Here is a 25,079-nt window from a genome sequence, read left to right on the forward strand (position 1 = left end):
AAATAAGAGGGGGCATCGCCTTACAATTTTACCAGCTAAAAACTGAAAACAAAATAACAGAATTTAACATTACCATTTTGTGACCCCCTAATGATTTGTGGCATCTGAGTGGTGAGCATAGATAGCGCACAAATCAAAAAAGAACAAAGACCAGACATCTTGGTATCATCGGCCTCTTGATGGAAGAACATAACACCAGCTATACAGTCTTGCTGAAAGGACCGAACCTGAATCTGATCACACTTCAGGATCCAGCTGCCAATTTGCAGGGAATTCAGAGGACAGAGGAGCATGTTGAACTGCACCATTAGTGTGCAATCACCAAAAACTAGATAGCGAAAGGTGCAGGTCTAAGGTCAGGCTTCTTCATTAGATTCATTGTTAAGGACAAGAAAATAATGGAGGAGGAACCTACAAGATATACAAAAGACTTAGAAGACAAATCAAGTTCTTTAAGCCAGCAAAACTAAGCTACACTGTCTAGAAATGCTTGCTGAGGTGATTAAAACCATGAAGAATAGCAAGAAGTTAAGTATTTAAGAGTGGGAGTAGTGGTTACTTGAGGGAGGGAGGGAGGGAGGGAAGGGTTATGACAGGGATGCAGCACATGGAAGAGTCTGAGAAGGAGGGTGAAGATCTATTTCCTGACCTGGGTGGGGGTGAGAGGGTATTCATTCCACTGAACTTTCTTCCCTGCTTAGCATGTTTTAGAACAAAAAAGGGGTTTCTTTTGAAGATGAATCAAACCCGCTTCTTAAGAGAAGTCAAGTCTCAGTTTAAGATTTTGGCATCAGTGGTCTCAATAATGTTCCTTTCCCTTAGTAAAATGTGTCTGCAGTCATGAAAATGATCAATTTAGCAAGGCACACAAAGCAGAACAATTCCTTTTAACAGCAGCATATTTCATTATAATATGACTTGGCTGCCAAAATCATGAGATCACAGGAGGAGTTATCCTCGGCCAAAAATCCATGAGGAAAAATGGGTAAATGTTTAAATGACACAGTTCGGGAATTAATTTGTGTTTATGTAAAATAATTTTAATTAATAAAACTTTCCACACAATGTTTCTAAGCCTGGCTCAGGCGACAGAAAACGAGGAGGGAAGTAACGGCAGCGTGGGTCTCCCAGTTCTGCACCCGACATGCAGGAGGCCGCTGCACCTGACGGAGGGACACCTTCGCTGACTTCTGCCCGTAGCGCATTACTCCCCAGAGGGACTTATGGTAAACATACTTTGGGCTAGGATTAAGAATTGATCCAAACCTATAATTACGTTTTAAGGCTAAGAAGAACATAACCAAGAATAAGCAGCTTTGGTTAAAAAGTATCCCAAAACCCAGTTTCACACACTCTACTTTTGTAATCTAAATGAGGGAATGTAAAGAACTCAAATGTCTTTCATGTTGTTTGTTTATCTGCAGAAAAAGGACTTTCTTAAGAGGGTCGAACTCGACAGAACATACCCTCTGACGTTAGCTTGGAAAGAAACACTTAACTTATTGCAAACCTTTACTATTCCCCACTTATCTGTTACATATCCCTTTTTTTATGTGTAATCTTCGGCATTTGTGTGTAACTTTCCACTGTAATATGGCATTCATGTTAGCAGTTTTTTCTCTCCTTTTGGGGGAGGGAGCGGACTCGTGGATCAATGGCATTCACAGAATGCCACAGAGCAGGTGTGACAAACATCAGTAAGCACGTACACACGCACACCCATACCAAAGAAGAAAAACAATACAGTACAATATCTCTGATATAAGGGCTTACAAGAGGGTTATCTACAGATACGCTTTCATGTCACTCAGGGTATAATCCAGTGGACAATCAGAACTGCTATGACCTTCTACTTTTCCAGCCTCCGCACACACACTCTTTTTGGAAGTGGTGGGTGAGTGTCACTGGCCTGTGTGCCTGCCACACCCTGGGAGCTTACCATCACCGTGCAGTCTTCTGAGCCACTGGCAATGACCTGATCGTTATGTGGGCACCAGTCTATGTCGAGTACCGGTCCTGTGTGGCCACATACTGTAGGGTAGGATTTGTCGATTCGACCAGTCTGAAAGGAGAGAGAAACAAATCTCCTAAGTAAACACCAACACCAAAGAGTTTGTGTGCTCTCTCAAACCCATTTTTCTTTTGTTACCTCCACCCCAAACTCTCCAAGGTCTATATATGATGACATTCACATCAGTCAGTGTCAACTAGTAGGAACTGTCAACCTGCATTTCTAGAAATAGTGACGGCCAAGCATACTCCACCAAATTATAAGAATAGGGGCACCTGGGTGGCTCAGTGAGTTAAAGCTTCTGCCTTTAGCTCAGGTCATGATCCCAGGGTCCTGGGATCAAGCCCCACATCGGGCTCTCTGCTCAGTGGGGAGCCTGCTTCCTCCTCTCTCTCTGTCTGCCTCTCTGCCTACTTGTGCTCTCTGTTTGTCAAACAAATAAATAAAATCTTAAAAAAAAAAGAATCCAAATTTCTAGAACCACAGAAGTTTTATTTAATCAACTACATTAATAGAGCAAATGAAAATACAAAATCTTTTCACCAAAATACAATTTGTAAATTACAGATGTGTTTTTACTATTAAAAAAACCCTTGGTATTATTTAAAATGTTAAATATAACTTTTAATATAATTAACTAATACCCTTGAATATAATAAATTACCAGTTCTGGAAATGAATGGCATACTGTGAGCACACTAAGTTAGGGTAATAAAAAGAAAAGCTCTAGCTATTGCTCAGGGGCTAAAGGACATACTTTGATGTCTCAGTCTCTTCACTCTCTTCAATTAATGGAAGAGACAGCCAGATCTAATTAACACCAGCTTGGATCCCATCCATTATCTAGTCCACATCACATTAAGAATACAATTTTCAATGTTGGTAAAGCAGCCATCACAATATGCTCATGTTATTATACATTTGAATCTAACAAGTCAATTTGGCTTATCGAGCTGATTTTGTGTTAACCAAGACAAATGCTATTGTTAACAACAGATATATAAAAGCTATTTCCTTTTTCAAACAGGTTAATGCCAGTCCATGCCAAGGTCCTATATGCTCTAAAAGCAGTCATACAAAAAGGAATCACTGCCAAGCAAGACTGAACCTATTTTTTGTTGTTGTTCTCCTCTTACAGCAAGTCATCATAACAGTGAGGCAAGGCTTCTCAGAAATTTTTCAAGATCAAGAAATTCTATGATTTCTCCACTTTGGCTCAACTGTGGAATCTCCAGAGAAGCAGTATGATAAACGCAAAGACCACAGTATCCAGTCGGACAGATAGGGGTTCAACTCCAGGCTCAACTACTTCAACAGCAGATGACCTTAAGCAAGTCATACAATCTCTCTCACCTTCATCCATCACCTGTGATATGAGTACCAAGAATACCTATCTCCCAAGATTACTGTAGGGACTAGATGAAATAAAGTTTTTTGGCAAACCATAACTTAGTATTACAATTATCTGTGTAAGGTATGCAAAAAATTTAATTTCAGGTGCACCTCAGAGATATTGCCAGGTTCTGGTCCATATCACTGCAATTAAAGTGAGTCCAATGAAGTTTTTGATTTCCCAGTGCACATAAAAGTTTTATTTACACCATACTGTAATCTATGAAGCATGTGATAGCAAGAGGTCTAAAAAAAGAAAATGTGTAGACCTTAATTAAAAAGTATTTTCTTGCTAAAGAATGTCAACTATCATCAAACCGTAACAAACATAACAGTTATGAAAAAGTTTGAAGTATTCCAATAATAACCAAGATGTGAGAAAAATAGACACAAAGTGAGCAAATGGTGCTGGGAAAATGGCATCAATAGACTTGCTCCACACAGGATTGCTACAGACCTTCAGTTTGTTTAAAAAAACAAAACAAAACAAAACAAAACAAAACAAAACAAAACAAAACCAGAAACACAGTATGTGGGAAGTGCAGTAAATGAGGTAAGCCTGTATAGTGCCTAGAATATAGTAAATACTCAATAAAAAACTACTGCCACTTCTTATTAGTTCTATATATAATACATATGAGCATAATATATTAATTTACTCCACCATTAAGAACTACAAATATGTGTCCCTTATGAACTTCTAGGGGCCAGACGCTGCGCTGAGTACTGGAGATACAAAAGTGAACAGGGCAGCTCCATCCTGGCTGAACATGGAGTTCGATCATCAAACCACCAGTGCCAGTGCAGCACGAGACATGCTCCAGGAGGACAGGCATGGGTGGCAGGGACACAGAGCGGGGCATTCAGCCAGGCCTGTGGGGGTCACGGTCTGTGGGAAAGTTTTCTACTGAGAAAGAATAATTCTAAACTGAGGTGTGGAGATGGCCCCGTCCACAGACCTAAAAGCCTGGGATTTTCACATGCTCGCATCCCCTTGCAAATTGGATTCAACCCCGTTTGGATCTCCAGAACTGCATCACCAAAAAAGGAATCCTAGAAGAAAATGCCAACCAACACACTATACAGAATGGGGGTGTTTGTTATAAGGAGGGGCCCTCTGGGTCACTGACAGGCAGCAAAGCATGAGTGGCTGGGAACCAGACGGCCTGGGCTGGCATCGTGGCTCCATCCTTTTCCAGCTGAGGCCCCAGCCAAATGACTTCATCTTCCAACCTCATTTCCTCATCTGCAAAATGAGACAGTTACAACTCCTTCTGTAAGAGCTTGTGAGAATTAACTGGAGACAAAGTAAAGGACTTGGTACTTTCGCAGCACCTGAAAGGCTCCATATGCTTTACCCCAAAATGAACAACTGCTGGAACCCACTCTATCATATCCCTGATCATGTCATTCCTTAAAGAAGGAACTGCCAAAGAACACCTTAGCCACATGGCTTTCCCTCTCTCCCTCCCTGCATCCTCACAGAAGTCATGGGAGTACCCCAGCCCTGACGCTACTACCTGCCACCCTGTAGCATTCTACTGCTCACACAGGTCGTAATGGAAATCACAAGTGTCCGTTTTATAATATTATGACATACAGCATACAAAATAATATGAACATTATATTAAATCCACCAGCTAAAAGATGGTGTGTCTCAGATTAGATTAAAATCAGCTACAAGGCATGTTTAAAAAATCATAAACTACTGAGTTAAAAACTAAGAAGGTCACTAAAGGAGGGTAAGGGTATAAAAATATGTGCCATCCAGCCATGCTAGAACAAACTTTAAGGTGCGATGCATTATTAAAGATTACTATCACTACATAACACTTAAACAATTTGCTGGGATGCTACAGACACTATGAACTTTAACTCATCTAACTACATAGATTCAAACTAATTACAGCAAAAGCTGAGAGAACCAGAAAGAGAAAATGACAAAGCCATAATGTTAGAAGATGTTAACGAAGACTTACTCTCAGGCAAACAGACAAAAATTAGCATGAATATAGATGACTCTAGCAAGTAACAAGCTTGATCTAATGGACTTATCCAACCTTGGAGCCAGTATTTTAAAATAAACATTTTTTTTCCATGCACACATTAAACATTGCCTTTTTAAAATGACCCATTAGGATACCACAAAGCAAATCTCACGAAATACCAAGGAATCAATATCCTGTAGCCCACTTTCAGAGTACAATGCAATTCAAGTAAAAATTAATAGAAAAATATATAAACCCTAAATCCCCAAGGCATCTGAAAAAGTTCTAAATTTATTAAATTCTTCACACAGAAAATTATAATGGCCAATAGAAAAAAGTTAAAACTGATCAATAAACACACAACAATTTGTGGGAAAGAGCTAAAACAGATCTCCTTAATGGAAAATCAGTAGCCTTAAATGCATATATACAAAAGTCTGAAAATTAAAGAGAAGTTAGAACATACAAAAACACTCAAAGAATGTAAAATTATGAGAAGAAATTAACAAGAAATAAATAATAAGCCAAACTGATACAACAGGACAGAGTAGGAAAAGAGAGAAAGCACTAATACCAGTAATTTTAAAAAGCATGTAACTTACAAATACGGTCTAAGTTGACAAGACATGAAAATACTAGGAGTAACATCTGATAATAAATTTGAAAACATCAGATGGATAGGCAATCTCCTAGAAAAAAAAGTCAGAACTTTTTCAGTAAATAAAAAACCAGAATAGACCCCAAACCATGAAAGAACCAGGAACAGAAGTCCACATATTACCCACCTCCCCGTCAATCATGAACAGCAAAAGCTACTAGGCCCAGACGGTTTTACTGGAGGGCTTTACCAAACACTCAAGGAAGAGACCTCAGACAAAACTTCCCAGAGAACAGAAAAGAGGAACACCACTGAACTCCTTACGTAAGGCATGTCCACCCTGACACAAAGGACAGTGTACGAATAAATGGAAGCCAAATCACAAATACTGATGCAAACTCAACAACCGCAATGACCACCACCTGACCAAATTCTGCAGTGTGGGTTGTTCTCAAAAAACATAAGCAGAATGGAAAGACAAGCTGCAGACAGAGAAAATATATATGCAACATCCAGACTGGACAAAGTCAACAAATAACCTAACAGAGTAACAGCAAATGGTATGAGCACAGAATTCCCAGGGAAGGAAACCTAAACAGCCTATAGGTGTTAAGAAAAAATACTGCTCTCCGTGGTAACCAGGGAACTACAGATTAAAATGGTCAGGTAACACTGTAGACCTATTAAAACCGGCAACAGTTTAGACATCTAATACACGTGTTGCCAAGGATGTCAGGAAACAGGAACTCACAGGAGAGTCTCCTGCTGCAATACCTTTTGAGAGCAATCTGGAAACAGGTGGAGGTGAAGATGCCCACCCCTGAGCAGTACCACGTGGCACCGGGTGGTCTGTGGGTAAGAAAGGTTCCCCTGTTTTACACAGAAAGGATATTAACTGCAGCATTGCTGGGAATAGTGAAAAAAGCAGAGAGCAATTTGCTTTCTTGGTATGGAAATAAGTATCACTTACATAAAAGTTTAACCCATATAAAATAATAACCTATAATAACCTATAGACAGAGAGATACACATGTAATGAAAGTATACATCCCAGGTTTGAGGAAATGGTTACCTCTGGGGAAGGAGAAGAGGAGGAAAGAATGGAAATTTAGCTACATCTGTTATACTTTATTGTTTTTCAAAAACAGGAGGTATGAAACAAAGAGGGCAAAATATTAACATCTGTTTAATCTTGCGGGTAAGTATGTGAGTGTCCTCTTACTTTGTTTCCTATTTTTTAAAAAAATAATTAAAATGCAATAGAGTGGAGAAACACACCAATGTATTGTTATCCTGCGCCCAGGAATGTACTATTATTAACTTTACATTAAAAAATCTTCACTCCCGGGGCACCTGGGTGGCTCAGTGGGTTAAGTCTCTGCCTTCGGCTCAGGTCATGATCCCAGGGTGCTGGGATCGAGCCCCGCATTGGGCTCTCTGCTCAGCGGGGAGCCTGCTTCCCTCTCTCTCTGCCTGCCTCTCGGCCTACTTGTGATCTCTATCTCTCTCTGTCAAATGAATAAAAATAAAAAAAATTAAAAAAAAAATCTTCATTCCCAAGGTAAAAATATTTGTCTATCTGAACTGTTTTATCTGAGTCCTTGCACCCTAACACTCTCCCTAGCAAACCACGTCTGGCATCTTTGATGGCAAAGTATAGTCACTAAACTTTGAACTTCCAAGGACACAAAATAATTTTTTCCAATCTGGGTTAAAAAGAGCTTTTGTTCAGATACACAGTAATTTTGAGGGCAATCTGGAAATACTAAAACAAGTTATTCTTAATTCTACTGAGAAGCTTATGAAATGACTTTCTCTTTAAGGTGAAAATTATACAATCCTCGTGTAAAGATAGTGGCAGTATTGCTCAGTCAAGTCAGACATTTAAGAATAAGAGTAAGCCTAGCTGCCGTTCTCGACTTAGTGCCCACAAGTCCAAAGCATCAAAGTACTCAAGAGCCTAACGTTTTCACAGGAACTTGAATGTCATTTAAAGAGCAACTGCCACAAACTGCCCTCCTTCCTATCGAGAACAAGTACTCGTAAGAATAGCTAACACTCGGGGTGCCTGGGTAGCACAGCTGGTTAAGTGTCCCACTCTTGGTTTTTTTCTGCTCAGGTCATAATCTCAGTGTCATGAAATCAAGCCCTGAGTCAGGCTCTGTGCTCAGTGTGGAGTCTGCTTGTCCCTTTCCCTATGCTCCATCCCCCCCAAGCCCTGCTGCTTGTGTGCATGTGAGAGAGAGAACTCTCTCTCAAATAAACAAGCAAACAAATTGAATTAAAAAAAAAAAAAAGCTAACACTTTTAGAATGCTTATATTTCATGCTAGGACCTTTAGATCTTCATTCTCACAAAGCTGCTTTATGATACAGCAACTTTATTATCCCCATTTTCTAAATAAAGAGATGAAGTGAAGAAGGGGAGATCTGAACATCACTGACCAGCTGGCCATACAAGATTTTCATAGGGAAAGAAAATTCCCATTAGGCTACGGGTTGTGAAAAAGGCACGAAAGTCATGTTAAAATTACTGGCAGCTGGTCATCAGAAACAGAGTTAATAAAAAATGGTATCCTGCCAACAGCTGTTTCCTCTGGTTGTAACATCATCACAAATCCTTACAAAAAGTTAAACAGGGAAAGTAGCATCACATTGCAGCAGAACAAAAAGGGAATCGACTAAATGTCTGACAGTGGTAAAGAACGAAAAAGGGAAGCAATGCAAGAACTGGCATTTTAAATGTGCAGTGACTGTTTCACAGACAGGAGGCTCACCACACACAACTCAGGGTCAGCTATCTTGACTTCAAGGGCTTACACCACTGAATAGCTTCTTACCCATAACAAAATCAATCAAAAGAAAAGCACAACATATTTTATCCAATGAGTACATTATTAAAAGGGCAGAGCTGGGCAATTATAAACTGTTGCGGGCGCCGAGTGCATGGAAACTGGAGGAAACCATACAATACTGGCCTTATATGGTAAAGATGTGGACGCATCATTTCTGAGAAACACTGTGCACGAGGATCTAATGAAAATGCATTTCTCATTCATACACATGACACATCCTCATTCATCATGCAGTGAATAGACCGAGGCATCCATGTCTAGTTGCTGGCTTGTGAAGGACCACTCAGAAGGGACACCCACTGCCAGTCATGGGGACAACACAGCTCACCTGCACCTCTGAGCAGCACATGTAAGTGAATGTTGAGGTTAGAAAAAAAGAGTTACAAGAATTTAATGCCCCCCCCCTTTTTTAAAGATTTTATTTATTTTGTCAGAGAGAGAGAGGGAGAGAGAGCGAGCACAGGCAGACAGAATGGCAGGCAGAGGCAGAGGGAGAAGCAGGCTCCCTGCCGAGCAAGGAGCCCGATGTGGGACTCGATCCCAGGACGCTGGGATCATGACCTGAGCCGAAGGCAGCTGCTTAACCAACTGAGCCACCCAGGCATCCCATGCCCCCCCCTTTTTTTTTTCAACTAAACGGTGCTTTAAGTACTACCTATCCGTCTTCCAAGACTTACATATAGATTAATTTCATTTACTAACTAATCAGGTCATCGTCTTCTTAAGGATGTGTCACACATCAGCTGCATCATCTAGAATATCCTCATTTTCTAGCATGGAATTGCAAGTTTAGCTGAGAACAATCTGCCACCATTTAGACTCCCTACTTTAAATAATGTTTAAGAATTTATCAATTACTTACTAGTCCCTGCCACTTGTCACAAAAGAGCTTTTATTGTACCTCTCTAGCTAAAACTCCAAGTGGTGGGAATGGCCAGCAAGTCAACTCAAGTAGCAAAATGACCAAGGTTACCAAGGGCGCTGGCCCTGTGCCTAGTTCATAAACTTGTGACATATTAGTGAAATAGGTCAGGGCACTGGCTTACGGACTGTCATTATCTAAAAGATCCAGCAGCCTGCCCAGGGCCCAGCAACATGAGCCCCAGGGAAAATTCAGCCTCCAAAGTGTGTGTACAGCTGGCACAGGGGAGAGGTGTGACAGCACAATTTCCATGTGGCTGGCCCGAGCTGAGGCTGATGGCTTTGACATGTTCCAGCCAGCAACCCTCATAGTGGCAGAAAAACCACCTAGACACTAGCACTATCATTTACTCTGGGTTTGGGGAAAGTTCTCAAAAATTTCAAAACAGCCACAAAACTCAAAAGAGCTCCTGGAAACTGATGCTTCAACTAAATCCAGAGTTAGGCAACACTTTCCTCCAAAAGGCATTTTTGCGGAAGGAAGTAAAAAGCAAACTTTAAGCACCGGTAAATACATTATCTAACTGCTCTAAGAAGGAATGTTTGTGATTTTAAATAACCTTGCAAACACATTCCTCCTGAGGCATACCAAATTCACTGTAACTCTTATGACATGACATTTCTAGTTGTTAAAGACACTTCCCATCAATTTCGATGGTAAACTGTAACTTCTGCCACTTACATATCACAGTGTATCTTACTAGTTTCTCACACCTCATGTCAAAAAGGAATCCATACTTAGGAAGTGCACAAAGTGCACTCATCCTACATGCCAAGGGCAGTACTGTGCAATCAAGAAACTCTAAAGACACATGTACAGAAGTGTACAGAAGTCTTCTCACACATCTGTTCCTATAAAGGAGCTCCGCCCTGCGATGTGTTTTTTTTTTTTTTTTTTAAGATTTTATTTCTTTATTTGACAGACAGAGATCACAAGTAGGCAGAAAGACAGGCAGAGAGAGAGGAGGAAGCAGGCTCCCTGCTGAGCAGAGAACCCAATGCAGGGCTCAATCCCAGGACCCTGGGATCATGACCTGAGCCAAAGGCGGAGGCTTTATCCCACTGAGCCACCCAAGCACCCCTCTGCAATGTATTTTTAAAGGAGCTGATAGTATATCAGAGGAACCTGCACACATTTTCACTCTCCCAAACTCTCAAAATTCAGCACTGGGAAGCTTGCCCACATGACTTCTGCATTCTATAAAAGATCATTCAGAATGACTGTTTCTTAACATAACAACCACCCCCAAAGTGATAAATGTTTCGATCCACATGTTCGCTTGCTCAGTATGAGGCTGAAGATGCTACCAAACTGGGGCTAGGGAGCATCTAGCGGGTCCTTCAAATGTGCGCTTTTGCTAAAGCCACACAGAACGCTGAGCAGCAGGCTTAGTTTCTCACAATAACCTATAGGTCTCCAAAAAGTTAATAAACTTCCACGGTGTTGAAAAGTGACACATCTTAATTCCACTAGTCAAATCAAGTATTCTCCTTTAAGATGCTCCACTTATCCCTCTTACAAGGTTTTTCTAGCTGACATCCCAGAGTTCAGTCATGCAGACCCACACTGCTCCAGGGTGTGGGCTTCTGACAGCAGTCCACACCGTCGCCCTCATCCAGTTCTGCACGGCAGCTTCCCAGCGACTTTCCAACCTCTGATCCGCAGTCATCTCATCCAGCTGCTTTGAAATCTGTGATTATCCAGCCTGACTTCACTACCTTTGGATATAAATGCCTAAAAAGTCCGTCCCTATCCTGACTCAAGGAACAAGAGACAAAGATTTTCCAAACTTTTCGTCCCTACTTCATATTTATATATTTTAGGGAGAAAAAATGCTGGTCAAAATAACTTTATATGCCCAGAGTTCAATAACTTTATCATTCTGTTCATACTTTAAAAGATCTTTTGTAAGGCACTGATAATGACTCCTTACTGGCCTCAGAGTAATACCCTGAGAATTTCTGAATCTCGACAAGGAGAATGGGAAGTCAAACATGTGCTCGGAGCAAAGGAAAAGTTTTCAGCCCAGGCATAAGAGCTCCATTCACACTGCGCAGAGTTCAAAGGATATCTACTGAAGTTTTTTTCAACTTCCTTTTTCTTGTATCAGTATTATTTATGTGGAGACATGTTCTGTTGAAATCTCTTCGGGCCCTACTGCTCCACATGAAGAAGCTACAGAGTCTGTGATCGTGGGACAGGGAACATGACACGGACTTCTACAGCAGACCGGCAAGACTGAGATACACAATATATGTCTTGTTGACAAGCTGGCCACTGAGAGGGGCAGCTCCTGACCCGGGACTAATACAGCCTGGGGTGGTTTTACTTTAAGGGAACCAAAAACACCAACCTTGAGGGTAAGCAGAGGCGCCCTGGAATCAAGCACACAGGTTGGGTTACCCAGTCCTGTCAAGGAAGTGAGATCCTAGAGCTGCCAGAGAGAGGCAGTGTGGCTCTGTAGAGAGCTCATTTGCCTGTGAGCAAAGAACAGGCTTTATGGACATAAAAAAAAAATGCCAAGCAAATTATTTGGCCCCATAGGTCCTCTTTAAAACCTGGGTCTAATACCACGTAGACCATTTTAAAAGAATATGAAAGGGGGCGCCTAGGTGGCTCAGTGGGTTGAGCCTCTGCCTTCAGCTCGGGTCATGATCCCAGGGTCCTGGGATCGAGCCCCGCGTCGGGCTCTCTGCTCGGCGGGGACCCTGCCTCCACCTCTCTCTCTGCCTGCCTCTCTGCCTACTTGTGATCTCTGTCTGTCAGATAAATAAATAAAATCTTTGTAAAAAAAAAAAAAATATGAAGGAAGTTACTGTAAAACTATGGATTTCAAAATCGGAAAGCAAAACACTGGAAGTTAACGTTTCCTTGCTCAACCACGCCTAAATATGCCATAGTGCACAGAGACACTGTATTTCCTAACTAACAATTTGTAAAGTGAAAACCTCATCACTAGAGACACAAAATTCCACATACTTCTGGTCTGAAAATAAACACAAACTAGGAATCCAGGATGAGGTAGAACCTAGTCAACATAAAATTCAGCTCAAAAGCAAAAGCTGAAAAGCAAAATAACTACTGACCTCAGTGCAAATACAGGAAATTAAAACAAATTGTTCAATTTCACATCAGAAAGGAGAGTAATCAGTTGCCTAACCCCCTGTATTCAGCGAATGACACTGGGGATTTCTCCCCTAGGACCCTCTGTGAATGACGAAGAACTCCAGAGCTACCCCCTTTCAGTCCAAACCCTGCAGGGGGTTACGCACAAGCTTCAGAATAAAAATCCACCCTCCTGGAAGTAGAGATGAAAACCAGAAAAATACTGTAACTTTTTTTTTAAAGGTAAATGCCTTGCAGTTCCCTTCGTGTAGTAGTTATGAACAGCAGGAGGATGGGCGTAGAGACCCAGTTTTGTAGACTGTATCATTTACTCACAACTTAAAAGCTTAGCCAGATAAGAAACCCAAGTCACTGGTCATCTAAGAAAGCCAACACGTGCTCCACCACTCACCCTCCCAGCTCCGCTTCCCCTGGACTCCACTCAGGTCCCACCCCACCAAGTAGAGATATTCAACTCGGCAGCAGAAAATTTGCTACATATGGTTATAAAGGAGGTTTCTGGACAAATCAGGACTGTAAGTATTTGTCCATTAAACCCTAGGTCTATTTCAGAGTAACGTGTGTTTGGAAACCTTTTCTCAACTGCTTTGCCAGACTTGGGTTATAATGTTTACACAGTGAGGGCTTTTGCTAACAGCACTTGCCTGTGTGCTCAGCACAGACTCAAGCTCCAGAAAACCAGCAAAGAGTTAAACGTTCTTTGCACTTGACTCAGTGGCTTCCCTTCACCAAATGCTCCCAGATCCCACCATTCTCTGAGCCACCAAGCAGCCAATCAAAGCAAAGGAAGGAAATTATCCTGGCCAGCTGACAGCCCCAGAGCTCTGATGGCCATATATGGTAAAAACCACTGTCAGAGCCCTGTCAGGCCTACAAGCCGGCTGCTGTGGACATATCAGTGAACTGCAGCAACAGGAGAAGCCAGCCAAGGAAACGTACAAAGGACAGGCTGCCTGCTCATCTCCAGGGGAGGAGGACTGGGAGGGGAGGGTGGAAGCCGTCATCGGCCAGGGCACACTCTGAGTCACAACCACTCACTGTAATCAAAAATAGCCCCAGGGTACATTGTGAGGTTCCTTCTGCCAGGACTTTGTGCTCCATTGTTAACTGGGGGTGAGCAGGGTATCCCCCCTAAAAGCCCCCATAGCAAGACTGTGGAAAACAGTCACTGGGAGAAAATGAAAGGGCCCTTCTGTGGCACTTCATGTGGTAATGAGGCCGTGCAGTGCTCGTGCGGCTGGCAGCTCGTGACATAATTTGGAAGTCATTGTTCTGCACCTGGTGCCGTCCCCCTGCATCCTCCACACCCCCCAACCCCCGCCTCGCAGCCTTTCACCGCCCATACAATTGACAGTGTAAGGTGCTCCGCGCATCAGACAGCGTCTATTTCAGGAGGCAGTGAATGGGCATCCCGTGACACATCAGGACACAGGCACTGAATAAAATTCCCTGCCCGTCACACCAAAGTGACCATGTGCCAAACGCCCACATCTGTACAAAGGGCTACTGGCATTGCTACCCTTGTCCAAACTGGAGCACTGCTTTTTGTGGGAATGAAAACCGCCTGTCAGCAGTGTGCAGTAAGGGGGAGATGCAGCCAATGCAAATCCAGCAGGTGCCGGCAGTGATGGGGGCGGGGGGGGGGGGTCACAGTGAAAAGCGCCATCGGGAGACTGCCATTCCTTTTGAACTAATCCATGAAAGAAGGCACTTATCAGCACAGTGCCTGGCGCTTAAAGGAAGCGCTCCATAATGTGAAGTGCAGCGACTTCCTCACTGTGGCTGTCTCCTTGAGGCAGAGAACAGGTCCAGTACTTTCCAGACCTTAAGATAATTCTCAGAGCTGACAGAACCAAAGCCCTGACAAGCTAGTGTTTTTGTTATTAAGCATTCTAATGGCAGAGAAAGAAGGAATGCAAAGGATTAAGTATCAATTAGACCATAGTTTCTATACATCTCCCACCAAAAAAAATCTTTCACACTCAGTGGGGGGAAAATGTTATTCAAAAATACAAATGTACAAATCAAATATAGACCAAGAGGCCCAGGTTCTAATCCACAAAGACCCTGGAGCTCTGAGCCCGCACTGAGTCTGAGCTTCAATCCCCACACCTGCAGAACACAGGTGCGACAGCAACCCTATTCGTGCAACAACTAAGACCATTTAGGAAGGGGACCCTCCAAGCACATTCTGAGGTCATTTTGGAGTCATATTCTTATGAAGATGACATGAAGTCGTTGCCTTTTCCTAAAGAAGACATAAGAAAGATGCTATGTGGATCCAGTTACGACAATATCCTAAAATGTGGAAGAGTGCTGCTTATTTTCTGGTACTTCTCCATATAATGATGGAGGAAAACACTAATTTTGCACTATTTACACTGGAAGTGATGGGACAAAAAGGACAAAAGAAATGGCTTTTCTACCAAAAAGCTATCCTTCACCTCCTCTTAATCCCTCCAGTCGAACATTCCATTTCACCAGTTTCACTGAACGCCCATCTCTACACTCAGAGATTTTAGAATCTGAGAGGGGAATGTGGCTCCCACTTCATTCTCTGTCCTGCTGGGAACTGAGTACCTCTTCAAATTCATCAGTTTAGCAAATCAGCTGAGCTCTTCTGTTTCATCCCCAGTTCCTATGCGCAGGAGAAGCCTGAATTCCAGCAGAACTTTTTCTGTGACGTCTTCCTTGACTTAAGAGCCTCAGTTGGAACTCATCTCTCATCACTGTGTCAGAGAACTTCATGTACACACAAAGCTCCCCATCAAAGAGATCAAAGTCAACTGTTACCAAAGCTTTTTAAGACCAAAAATCCAACACAGGTCCTGGCACAAAGGAGGTACTCAAATATCTAAGGAATGAGTATGTGAACAAACGAATATGATTTTTTTAAAGTACTGTTTTAGACTTCATTAAGGCCTAAAGAACAATTAGCTCTTTATACATGCTCTGATAATATTACTGATAATTTTTTAAAAATAACCTTTACAGGTAATAAATTTATTGCAAAACATTTTGAAGAAAGTACAGGTAATGATAAAGTAGAAAATAAAAACCACTGTCAGTCCCACCATCAGCATTAACATTCCAGAGTTTTTCCCAAAAACAAATAACATAATTTGAAGTTATACATAGGACAGTGACTATGACCTCATAACACAATCTTTTTAGGTTATAGGATAGTATCATGGAACACAGGATAACCAAATCTTGCCATAAGACAAGACTGCTACTGTACAGAACCTCTTGCTACTGTATAGAACCTTTCAATTATTCATTTAAGATTTATTTAAGAATGTATCTGTATATATTTATTTTCTGTATAGAAAGTTTAAAAGATATATGCAAAGAGTGCCTAAAACTCCCAGAAGGCCTTTTAGGTGACTGTAAGTAACTCATTTATTCATGCATTGTGTGACCTACCATGATGAGTCAAGCGCTATATTCTGAGAATACATGAATCAGTTATCAAATCGCTGCTTAATAATTTACCCTAAAACTTAGCTGCTTAAGAGAGTAAATATTTATTGTCTCATAGTTTGGGGGTCAGGAGTTCAGAAGCACCTTATCTGGGTGGTTCTAGCTCAGGGTTCTCATGAGTCATGTGTCAGCCGGGGCCACAGGATCCAACTTTCAAGACAGCTCAGTCACAGGCTTGGTCAAGCAACGCAGACGATCAGTGGAAGGTCCCGTGGAACTCTCCACAGAACTGCTCGGGTCTCCTCAAAGCAGGCTGCATCCCAGAGAGACAAAGTGGAAGCCAACATGCTTCCAGTACCTAGTCTCAGAAGTCACACGCCATCAATTCCAGCATATCCCAGTGGTTACAGAGTTCAGCCCTGTTTAATGCGGGAGGAAACCACACTACAGCATGAATAGAAGGAGGTGAGAATCTCTGGAGGCCATCCTGGAGGTCTAGCACACAAACGGCCATCTGGTTTGCATCTTCCATCCAAGTGAATGTCAAGAGATCAAGAGAATATAACTGTAATCATTCTCCCCTTATCTGTTAAGTGGCTACAAAAATATTACAGTACAATGGAATGATGCAGGACATGGTACCAGCAGCACGGATAAGCAGCCAAGGGAAGCCAAAGGATGATTTTCACTGACTTAGTGAATCAGAAATAACATCTGAGTTGGATACTGAACAGTAGGAAGAGGTACTTAGAATTCTGACTGAAATGAATCAAGATTTCTTCAATAAATATGACAGAATAACACTCTAAAACAGCCCTTGGCAGCCCAGGTTCTATGAGAAAATTAAGTCCTAATGCTCTAAGGCAGCAAATATATATGTACTGAATTAATTTCTCTCCCATGCATCTAGAAGGCATAGCATGCCCCATCCTTGAGAGAATTAAGAAAACAGTTACTGAAATGATTTTCCGTGGGATTGAATTCTTTCACAAAACCCTAGCTGAGAAAGACTACCAGATGAGTTGAAAAGATAGCTCACAGACATAAATAAAGCCATGTTTCAAATATTCCTACACTCAGTTCCAAAAACAAATGGGAGAAAAGTAACTACGTGCAAGAAGGTACTGCACAGCCATACCAGAGAAGCTAGAAGGAGAGGGGATAGTTAACCAAAAGGGCGACAGAGGCCTGGCCACACCCAGCCCTCCCGAGCCCAGCGCAGAGCTACCTCAGAGGCAGTTACTGGGAGGATGAAGTCAGCCATCGCTCCAATAGCCCAAAGAAAGAATCGTCAAGGGAGGAAGGGAGAAAGCAATTAGGGAAGATGGGAGCCCTCTGATTTGTACCCTCCACCTAAGGACTGTTAAGAGATCAAGAGCACAGAATTCTAATTAATTCCCCCCACCCTTGTTTTAAGTTAGGATTTACAGGTTCGCTGTGATTTGAAGCTTTAGTGTGTATGTGCGTGTGAGTGCATGCGCGCACAAACACACGCACCTTCCCACAAACACTGGTGTGTATGAGCCACCAGGATTCACGACAGGGATGGGAACGCCTTATCCCACATCACCAGTGCGGCTACTCCACACAGGAGAGGCTTGTTCGTGCCCACACGGTACAGTGCACAGGGAGCTGAAACCTGTATGCTCTTGATACAAGGCAGCTTGCGTAATCATGGGGGGAAAACCCTCAGAGCCAAAACCACAAAGCAAACTTCTGTTCTGCAAGACTGCTATTATTCATCCTCTGAAAGACCAAATAATAAGAAAATGTATGAAGCCACACCTTGAAAGTCATGACAGCGTGGCATGCCATAGCTTGATGAGAGCATTACGAAAGAGATCCTGAACCACGTGTGCTAATCTACACCACCCCACCTCAGGGCTGAGTACCTTCTGTAGTCCTCTAGCAGCGACCTCCTACAATCCCACTTTCCCTAATAAAACCTTAACAAAAACCTCATATCCATACACTTAAAATAAACACACATCCATTCCTAAGCTTGCCTCTTGCTATCTATGTGTTTTAATGTATTTATCCCTACTACTCTTCCCACTTAAGTCCAGAGAGATCACAATTTTCCCAGAATCTAACCACAAACCTCATGAAGCAGCAATAAGAAGCCCTATTTACTGCTGACACTAACCAGCTTTGAAGAGAAATTCATGGAAGGCCATGATTTTAAATAGGAACCTTTGTGGAAGAGTCACAATACGTCTTAACAGTACATGCATATTCCGTATTAGTATGAGCAGAGAGCCCAAAAAGCACCACCAAAACTCACTTGCCTGTTTATAACCAGAAAAAAAGGGGCTGGGGGGCATTAACAGAAGTCTCTGAGGTGGTTATTAAAAACCATGCTCATCTCCTACCATTCATGTGGAGAGGAATCCCAGACTGCTGACAACACATACTGGAGCCCAGTACATACCCAGAGCATCATTTCTTGCGATCTTAATTTCAAGTATCGCTTCACACTATATGTAGGAATTTGGTTGTTTTTAGCTTTAAACAAAAGCAGCACCTCACTCTAAAACTATTTCAAAGTTATCCAGATACTGAAGTTGTAGCAAGGAAAGAGTGACACATCCATGTCCTACTATAAGTCTGTGACTGAGCCAAGCCCGTGTTCTTCCTCTGTGCCACACTGACCCTCAGGGCTAAAATACAGACACTTTAATACAAAAAATCCCACACAGTACCTGTGAACCCATCAATTATAAAAGTCATTAATACCAAGTACTGGCCTTATTTCCGATGGCTGGGCTTAGTTTATGCCAATGTCACCTCCTCCAAAACAAATTAGTATTTAAGGAGCAAAAAAGCCACACAGACCATATTACAGTCTGGGAAAATGACTCTTGAGGCTTCTCCAAAAACTAACACTTCTTCCAAAACTGGCAATTTTTAAAGCAACTTATTCTACCTTAATTCCTGTACAACTGGTAAAAGAACAAAATACTAATGCAAGTGAAAATCAAATCATAAAAACCAGTTGGCTTAGGAACTGCATATAGGTCTCCCTTAAATGATATAAATGAAACTCAAAGCTTCCCGTGGTTTGTAAAAGCAAAGATGCATGCACACAACCTTATGTGGATGTGGAACTTCAAGACTATGTGAACTCAGAGGAAGATTAACTGTTCAAAAGTTTGTGCTTAATTGGCTTGTCCCATTTCTTGGAAGCTAAATAAGCAAATAAATCAGTCAGTCTTAAATAGATCTCTCACTCTATAAAAGGGAGAATAAAAACTCAAACTCCAAAATACATCATGGTGCTCCGGTGCCTGATCTTGGCTGACCAGTTAAGACAGCCTCTCGAGAGATGGGCACCACAGACCCACCACACACAGCTGACGTTGAATTCAAACTCCCGATCTACATCAGGTAAGCAGTGGTAATACTGTAATGCATTATTTGCCACTAAACAGTAATTTTCTCCACAAAAATAAAGCTGAGTAGAAAATTAAAATTTCGACTGAAGAAAAGAGTCTCCTTTAAAATGTAATCAGGGCGCCTGGGTGGCTCAGTGGGTTAAGCTGCTGCCTTCGGCTCGGGTCATGATCTCAGGGTCCTGGGATTGAGTCCCGCATCGGGCTCTCTACTCAGCGGGAAGCCTGCTTCCCTCTCTCTCTCTCTCTCTCTCTCTGCCTGCCTCTCCGTCTACTTGTGATCTCTCTCTGTCAAATAAATAAATAAAATCTTTAAAAAAAAAAAAAATGTAATCAACAGGGCACCTGGTAGCTCAGTGGGTTAAAGCCTCTGCCTTGGGCTCAGGTCATGATCCCCAGGTCATGGGATCGAGTCCCACATCGGGCTCTCTGCTTGGCAGGGAGCCTGCTTCCTCCTCTCTCTCTGCCTGCCTCTCTGCCTACTTGTGATCTGTCAAATAACTAAATAAAATCTTAAAAATAAAAAAATAAAATAAAATAAAATGTATCAACAACTCTGTCAGTAAGAAGGTACGTGTGGAAACACTAATCCAATCTGTTCCCTAAAGGCATCCATCTACTATTTCTGTAGTGAGACGGTCCTATTGTATAATATCACATCATTCTGGCCACTAAAGTAAAAATCAGATGTTAAAATAAGTCAGTGATGAGCATCTGAAAGAAAGTAAAGTATAGAGGAATTGGAAGTTTTCCTAGTGAGAATTTTCCCTAGGAAAAAACATCAAAATAGAATGGGAAACAATATTTTGACAGAAATTCACTTTACTGTAACCATTTTCCGAATCACCCAGGCCGTTATGATGAGTACCCCTAATATACATGGCTCAGACTCATGGAGACCCAAGGTTCTCAGCAGAGTGGAAACAGCTGTAATGTGACCCAACACCTGCATCCTCACCAGTCCTGAGCCCTTATAGTTAGAACTCAGGAGTCACACCAAGCTTATTTTCCTCCTAGAAGCCAACCAGAAAATAACTCTTTGCAGGCTCGCTTGCTCTCTCCACAGCCACCCTCCCAACCCCCCACTTACCTGCAGTCCTGGGATTTCCTGTTAAAGCAAGTACCGAGTGTCATCTACAATATTCAAGAACAATCAGAAATTCACAAATCTCCTATCTTTCCCCCATATTGGAGAGGGCTCCCTGGAGGGATTAAAGTTAGGAGACTGGGAAGCCCAGTAAGGCTGAAGGTCACACATAACAACTTTCAGTAAAGATCCTTTATTTCTACCACTTACTTGCACTGCTTAGATTCTATGCTGAAACTCAGTCTTGTCCAGACTTAAAACCTCCATTGCTTGGAACATTTTCTTAAGGTCTCATCCCATTTAGCATTCAAAATACCAAGAAGTCTCCATCCTCATGACCTCACAGGAGGAGGAGGAGAAGGAAAAGAAAGGAGGAGAAGAAGAGGAGGAAGATTAATTTAAAATTTTCTGCTCAGGGGCATCTGGGTGGCTCAGTGAGTTGAGCATCAGACTCTTGATTTTGACTCGGGTTATGATCTCAGGGTTGTAAGATCAATTCCCACAACAGGCTCTGCGCTGGGCGTGGAGTCTGCTTGAGATTTTCTCTCTCTCCCCCTTCTTCTGCTCTTCCCCCTGCTAGCACACGTGCTCTCTCTCAAATAAAATCTTTTTTAAAAATTTCTGCTTCTTTTAAAAATTGCACTTTTTGAAAAAAAAAATGGATGATTACTAATCAAATCATAAAATGCCTGTGCCTGCCCATGCTCACAGTATCGTTATGATAATCTCTTCATCCAGTGAAGGCACACCCAAAACAGAGTTCATCATTTTGTTTGAGGATTCTGTTAGAAAAAAACTGATGTGGTTAGTGAAGTGTGTGGAGTAAGCCTCAGTTATATCAGTCTAATGGTCTCCACAATCACACAATTCTTAGGGAACTATCAATCCTCTAAGTCACTCTATTATGAAATAAATCAAGATTACCGAAGGGTGCCTAAGAGAGTAGAAAAATCAGATTACTTACCTTGTGCAAAGGGAGCACAAGGAACGCTCCTCCCCCACTCGCTTCTATGATAATGGCAACAAATCTGGGATTGACAGCGCAAAAGGAACTATCCCAGGTCACTCGAGAAACCCGGATGTCATCATAACACTGGTCGTTTTTTACCGCTTGTCCAAACACATGACGAAACTTGCTCTGTCGTACCACTCGCCTCATTGTGTCTGTGGAAGAGCAAAAAGTACATTAAAATCCAAACAGGGGAAAAAGATCAGAATATGGCATTTTGTCTGCTCTCCTAAAAAGTAGCCAAATGGCAAACCCAAATTTCCTTGAGCAGCACATACTCAGAGAAAACAAAATGCGTCAGGGAAAGAATTACAAAGAAATGAAAAATTCCTAACTCAAGATCCAGAAACAGCTCATCAGTTCTAATTTCAGGAGAAAGATCAAGGCAAAGAATGAAGGAAAATTAGCCTTTCAGAGTTGGGTGGGAATTGGAAGATAATTCACTCCAAACTTTTCCTTTCATTGCTAAGAAAACTCCAAAGAGAAGTCATCTGGTGAATCTGAAGCTAACGCAAATCCCCCCAAAAGTTATGATACTGTGGCTTCTTCCTCAGTCTGCCAAGGTGATTTTTCAGTTTTTAAGCATTTTCCCCAGACATCGGCTCTCTCACTGAGGACTGTGCCTTAAGACCAGCTATGTGTAGTGGCAAATTCAAGAAACATAAGCAACCATCCTTGTCTTCAAAAGCCTTCCAACATAGGAAGAGTATCAGAGCACCTTAAAACAGGACTTCTGGTCCTAAGTGCTAACAGTTTTACCAAGGCATCAGAGAGGTCAAAAGCCAGATCCTAGGAAAGAACAGCAAAGGTTTAAACAGAAAGCAATGTGATAAAAGTGCTATTCAGAATGACAAAAGGTCTAACAGTAGCACAGGACATATTAGATGTGAAGAAGCTATAAGAAAGGTGCTGGCTGAACTGTGGCAGTAAACCAGCCTGAGAAAGTTCCAGAATGATTATTATAGCAGTAGTAGTCAGAGGAAAGGAAAAACTCAGGGAGGGCAAATGGACAGGTTTCATGTCAGAGCTGATCATTCACCACAGCCATTTCCCAAGTAACCAGGGGACTTGGGAAAGGGTAAGTGACACCAAGCTAGTGTTCCTGGGCTTCCTCATGGGTCACTTCAGACTCCACATTCCACTAGGTATCCCAGAGACATGTGCACTGAAAGCTTCGTGCGTTGGGATCGCAAGGCCTCACCTGGTCCAGGTTCCCTAGACGGCAGCCAATATAATTTTCCTGTCTGCTAATATGCAGGACATTCTGTTCATATTGGCTAGGATATAAGGGGCCTGGAGAAAACATGAGAGGAAATGGAACACTGTCAAACCTGACAACTCAGCTGAAAACCAGCGCCCCCCCCCACCCCGCCGATCACCATGCAGAGGAAGGTTAACACCTGTCTACTCATGCCAAATGGGACACATGGTGGGCTGCTGCTAATTCCTTCCCTCTGATTCTCTTCCTCATGGCTCTGGGCCCACTGCTAAATGCAGAGAGAGATCATTTATACTTGCCAGAGCCTCCTTCTACCCTTCCAAGGCATGTGCAAAAGTGGCCTCTTTCCAAGCCTGGGGCATGTGGCTGGGCTGAGGCAACAAACGCTTGGCAGGCAGCTGAGCACCCGTGTTCCTCAGCCCAGCTGTTGCCAGAACTTTCCAGCTGACTACCAGGACCATACATTTAGAGCATTTGGTAGAGGAGATGGCAAGGGATTCGCTTCCACTTGGCCAGAGTCTGTCATTTGTGAAACAGTATGAGTATTTCTTAAGTTATGAATAGGTAAGACAGCTTCCACGAGCTGGTGAAAACCAAAAGAAAATCACATCCATACAGAAGTCAATGTATAGCCAGATGGTCTCCGGATCTATTTCCCTATATAACCATCTGCACAAGTTAGCAAAAGCTAAACTCCCCACCAGTACCTTCCAGCAAGTGTTTCAAAAGTAAGTTAATAAAGAAGAAAGGAAGGGTTGTACCATATTTCAAAGAGTTATTATTGTTCATGTATGAAGTGTTTACAGATCCAAAACATAAAAATCCCAGTAGAAAGTTATACAAAGGACATGAAGAGGTAATTTACAAAAGAAATATATTTATCTCCACCCCTTCCTGAAATCCTAATAAAATGCCAGTAAAGGAAGGAAAGTAGGTAACACCAAGGACAGGAGAAAGAACACTGGAAAAAGCCTACCAAAGAGCAAATGTGGGGGTGACTCACTGAAGAGTAAATGTGACAAGAAAATCTGGGAAGACAAAAAGCGATCACGCACATGTAACTGACTGAAGTGTGAAGGTTCTCCACTCAGCTGAGGGCCTCAGAAGGAGAGGCTCACAAAAGGATGCCTGCAGAATCCCACAGTGAAACCCCAGAGCACTCAGAAGAAAAGCTGTGTTATCTCTGAAGACAGGGATGTGGAGAACAGGCTGCAGAGAAAATTGAGTGAAAGCCTAAATTAAGAGCAGCTAGATACTCAGATACCCTCCTCCAGTGCTGCACAGTGAGGGGACTGCCCCACGCCAGCCTCAGCAGAAGCCAGGCTGCAGGCCCTGGGTAAAACATCAGCAAGCACAGGTGAGCACAGGGATGAGCAAGCACCTCCTACCACCTGGGTCTGTACAGCCGGGTCCCAGCCTTTGTTCTTGGGCTCCCAGAACACCAGCTGCCAAGTCTGGGTACTACCCACCCCACTGTGCAGATGAGACCTCACCTCCCTCTGTGAGCTCCACCACTCAATCAGCCCCTCCACCCGCACAAGGTATCAGGTCAGCTTTTTGTGCCACCTTGGAAATATGAATGGACATCTTGAGGAGGGCCTTTAACTTAAAAAAGAGAGACAACTTTCCCTCTTCACTCAAATAGGCTAGATACCATCTAATCTCACCAACAATATGAATATAAATATATAAAGTGCTTCGAATGTCCTCAGTGAAAGACATTATGCAAATCTGCTGGCTGACATCCAAACTAAAATACCTTTAGAAGTCATTTCTGTATTACGCATGGTGACAACTTACTTTCATCCAAACCACAAGGAGTCAGAATGATACACAGGTTCTTTTGCTCCAACCATGGAGAAGAGTGGTAGCTACGCAGCAGAGTCAGTGAGAAAAGGCAGTACTTCCAGAGCTCTATGCTGACGGAAGCCACGTCTGTCCAAGTGGAACTTGAGGGACAGTATGAGCCCATTTACAATCAAGATCGAACCTGACCTGGGGTCAGCTGTCCACACGTGGCACAGCTGCTTTTGCTGAATACTACAGGGAAAAGCAATT

At 42.5% G+C, this 25,079-nt stretch overlaps 1 protein-coding gene across 1 annotated transcript in view; it reads right to left on the reverse strand.

Annotated features, from left to right (window-relative positions):
• The window catches only part of LOC111156474 (coronin 1C), a 75,858-nt gene that overhangs the window by 25,872 nt on the left and 24,907 nt on the right, over positions 1 to 25,079 (reverse strand). Inside the window, exons 2-3 of the mRNA XM_022517398.1 lie at positions 21,758 to 21,957; positions 1,940 to 2,062 (exon numbers count right to left, since the gene is read on the reverse strand). Coding sequence (XP_022373106.1) covers positions 1,940 to 2,062; positions 21,758 to 21,952 — 318 coding nt within the window. The 5' untranslated portion in view covers positions 21,953 to 21,957. The remainder of the gene's footprint in view (positions 1 to 1,939; positions 2,063 to 21,757; positions 21,958 to 25,079) is intronic.

The sequence above is a fragment of the Enhydra lutris genome, unplaced genomic scaffold (genome assembly GCF_002288905.1).
Source record: "Enhydra lutris kenyoni isolate GAN:26980312 unplaced genomic scaffold, ASM228890v2 scaffoldscaffold46, whole genome shotgun sequence".
NCBI lineage: Eukaryota > Metazoa > Chordata > Mammalia > Carnivora > Mustelidae > Enhydra > Enhydra lutris.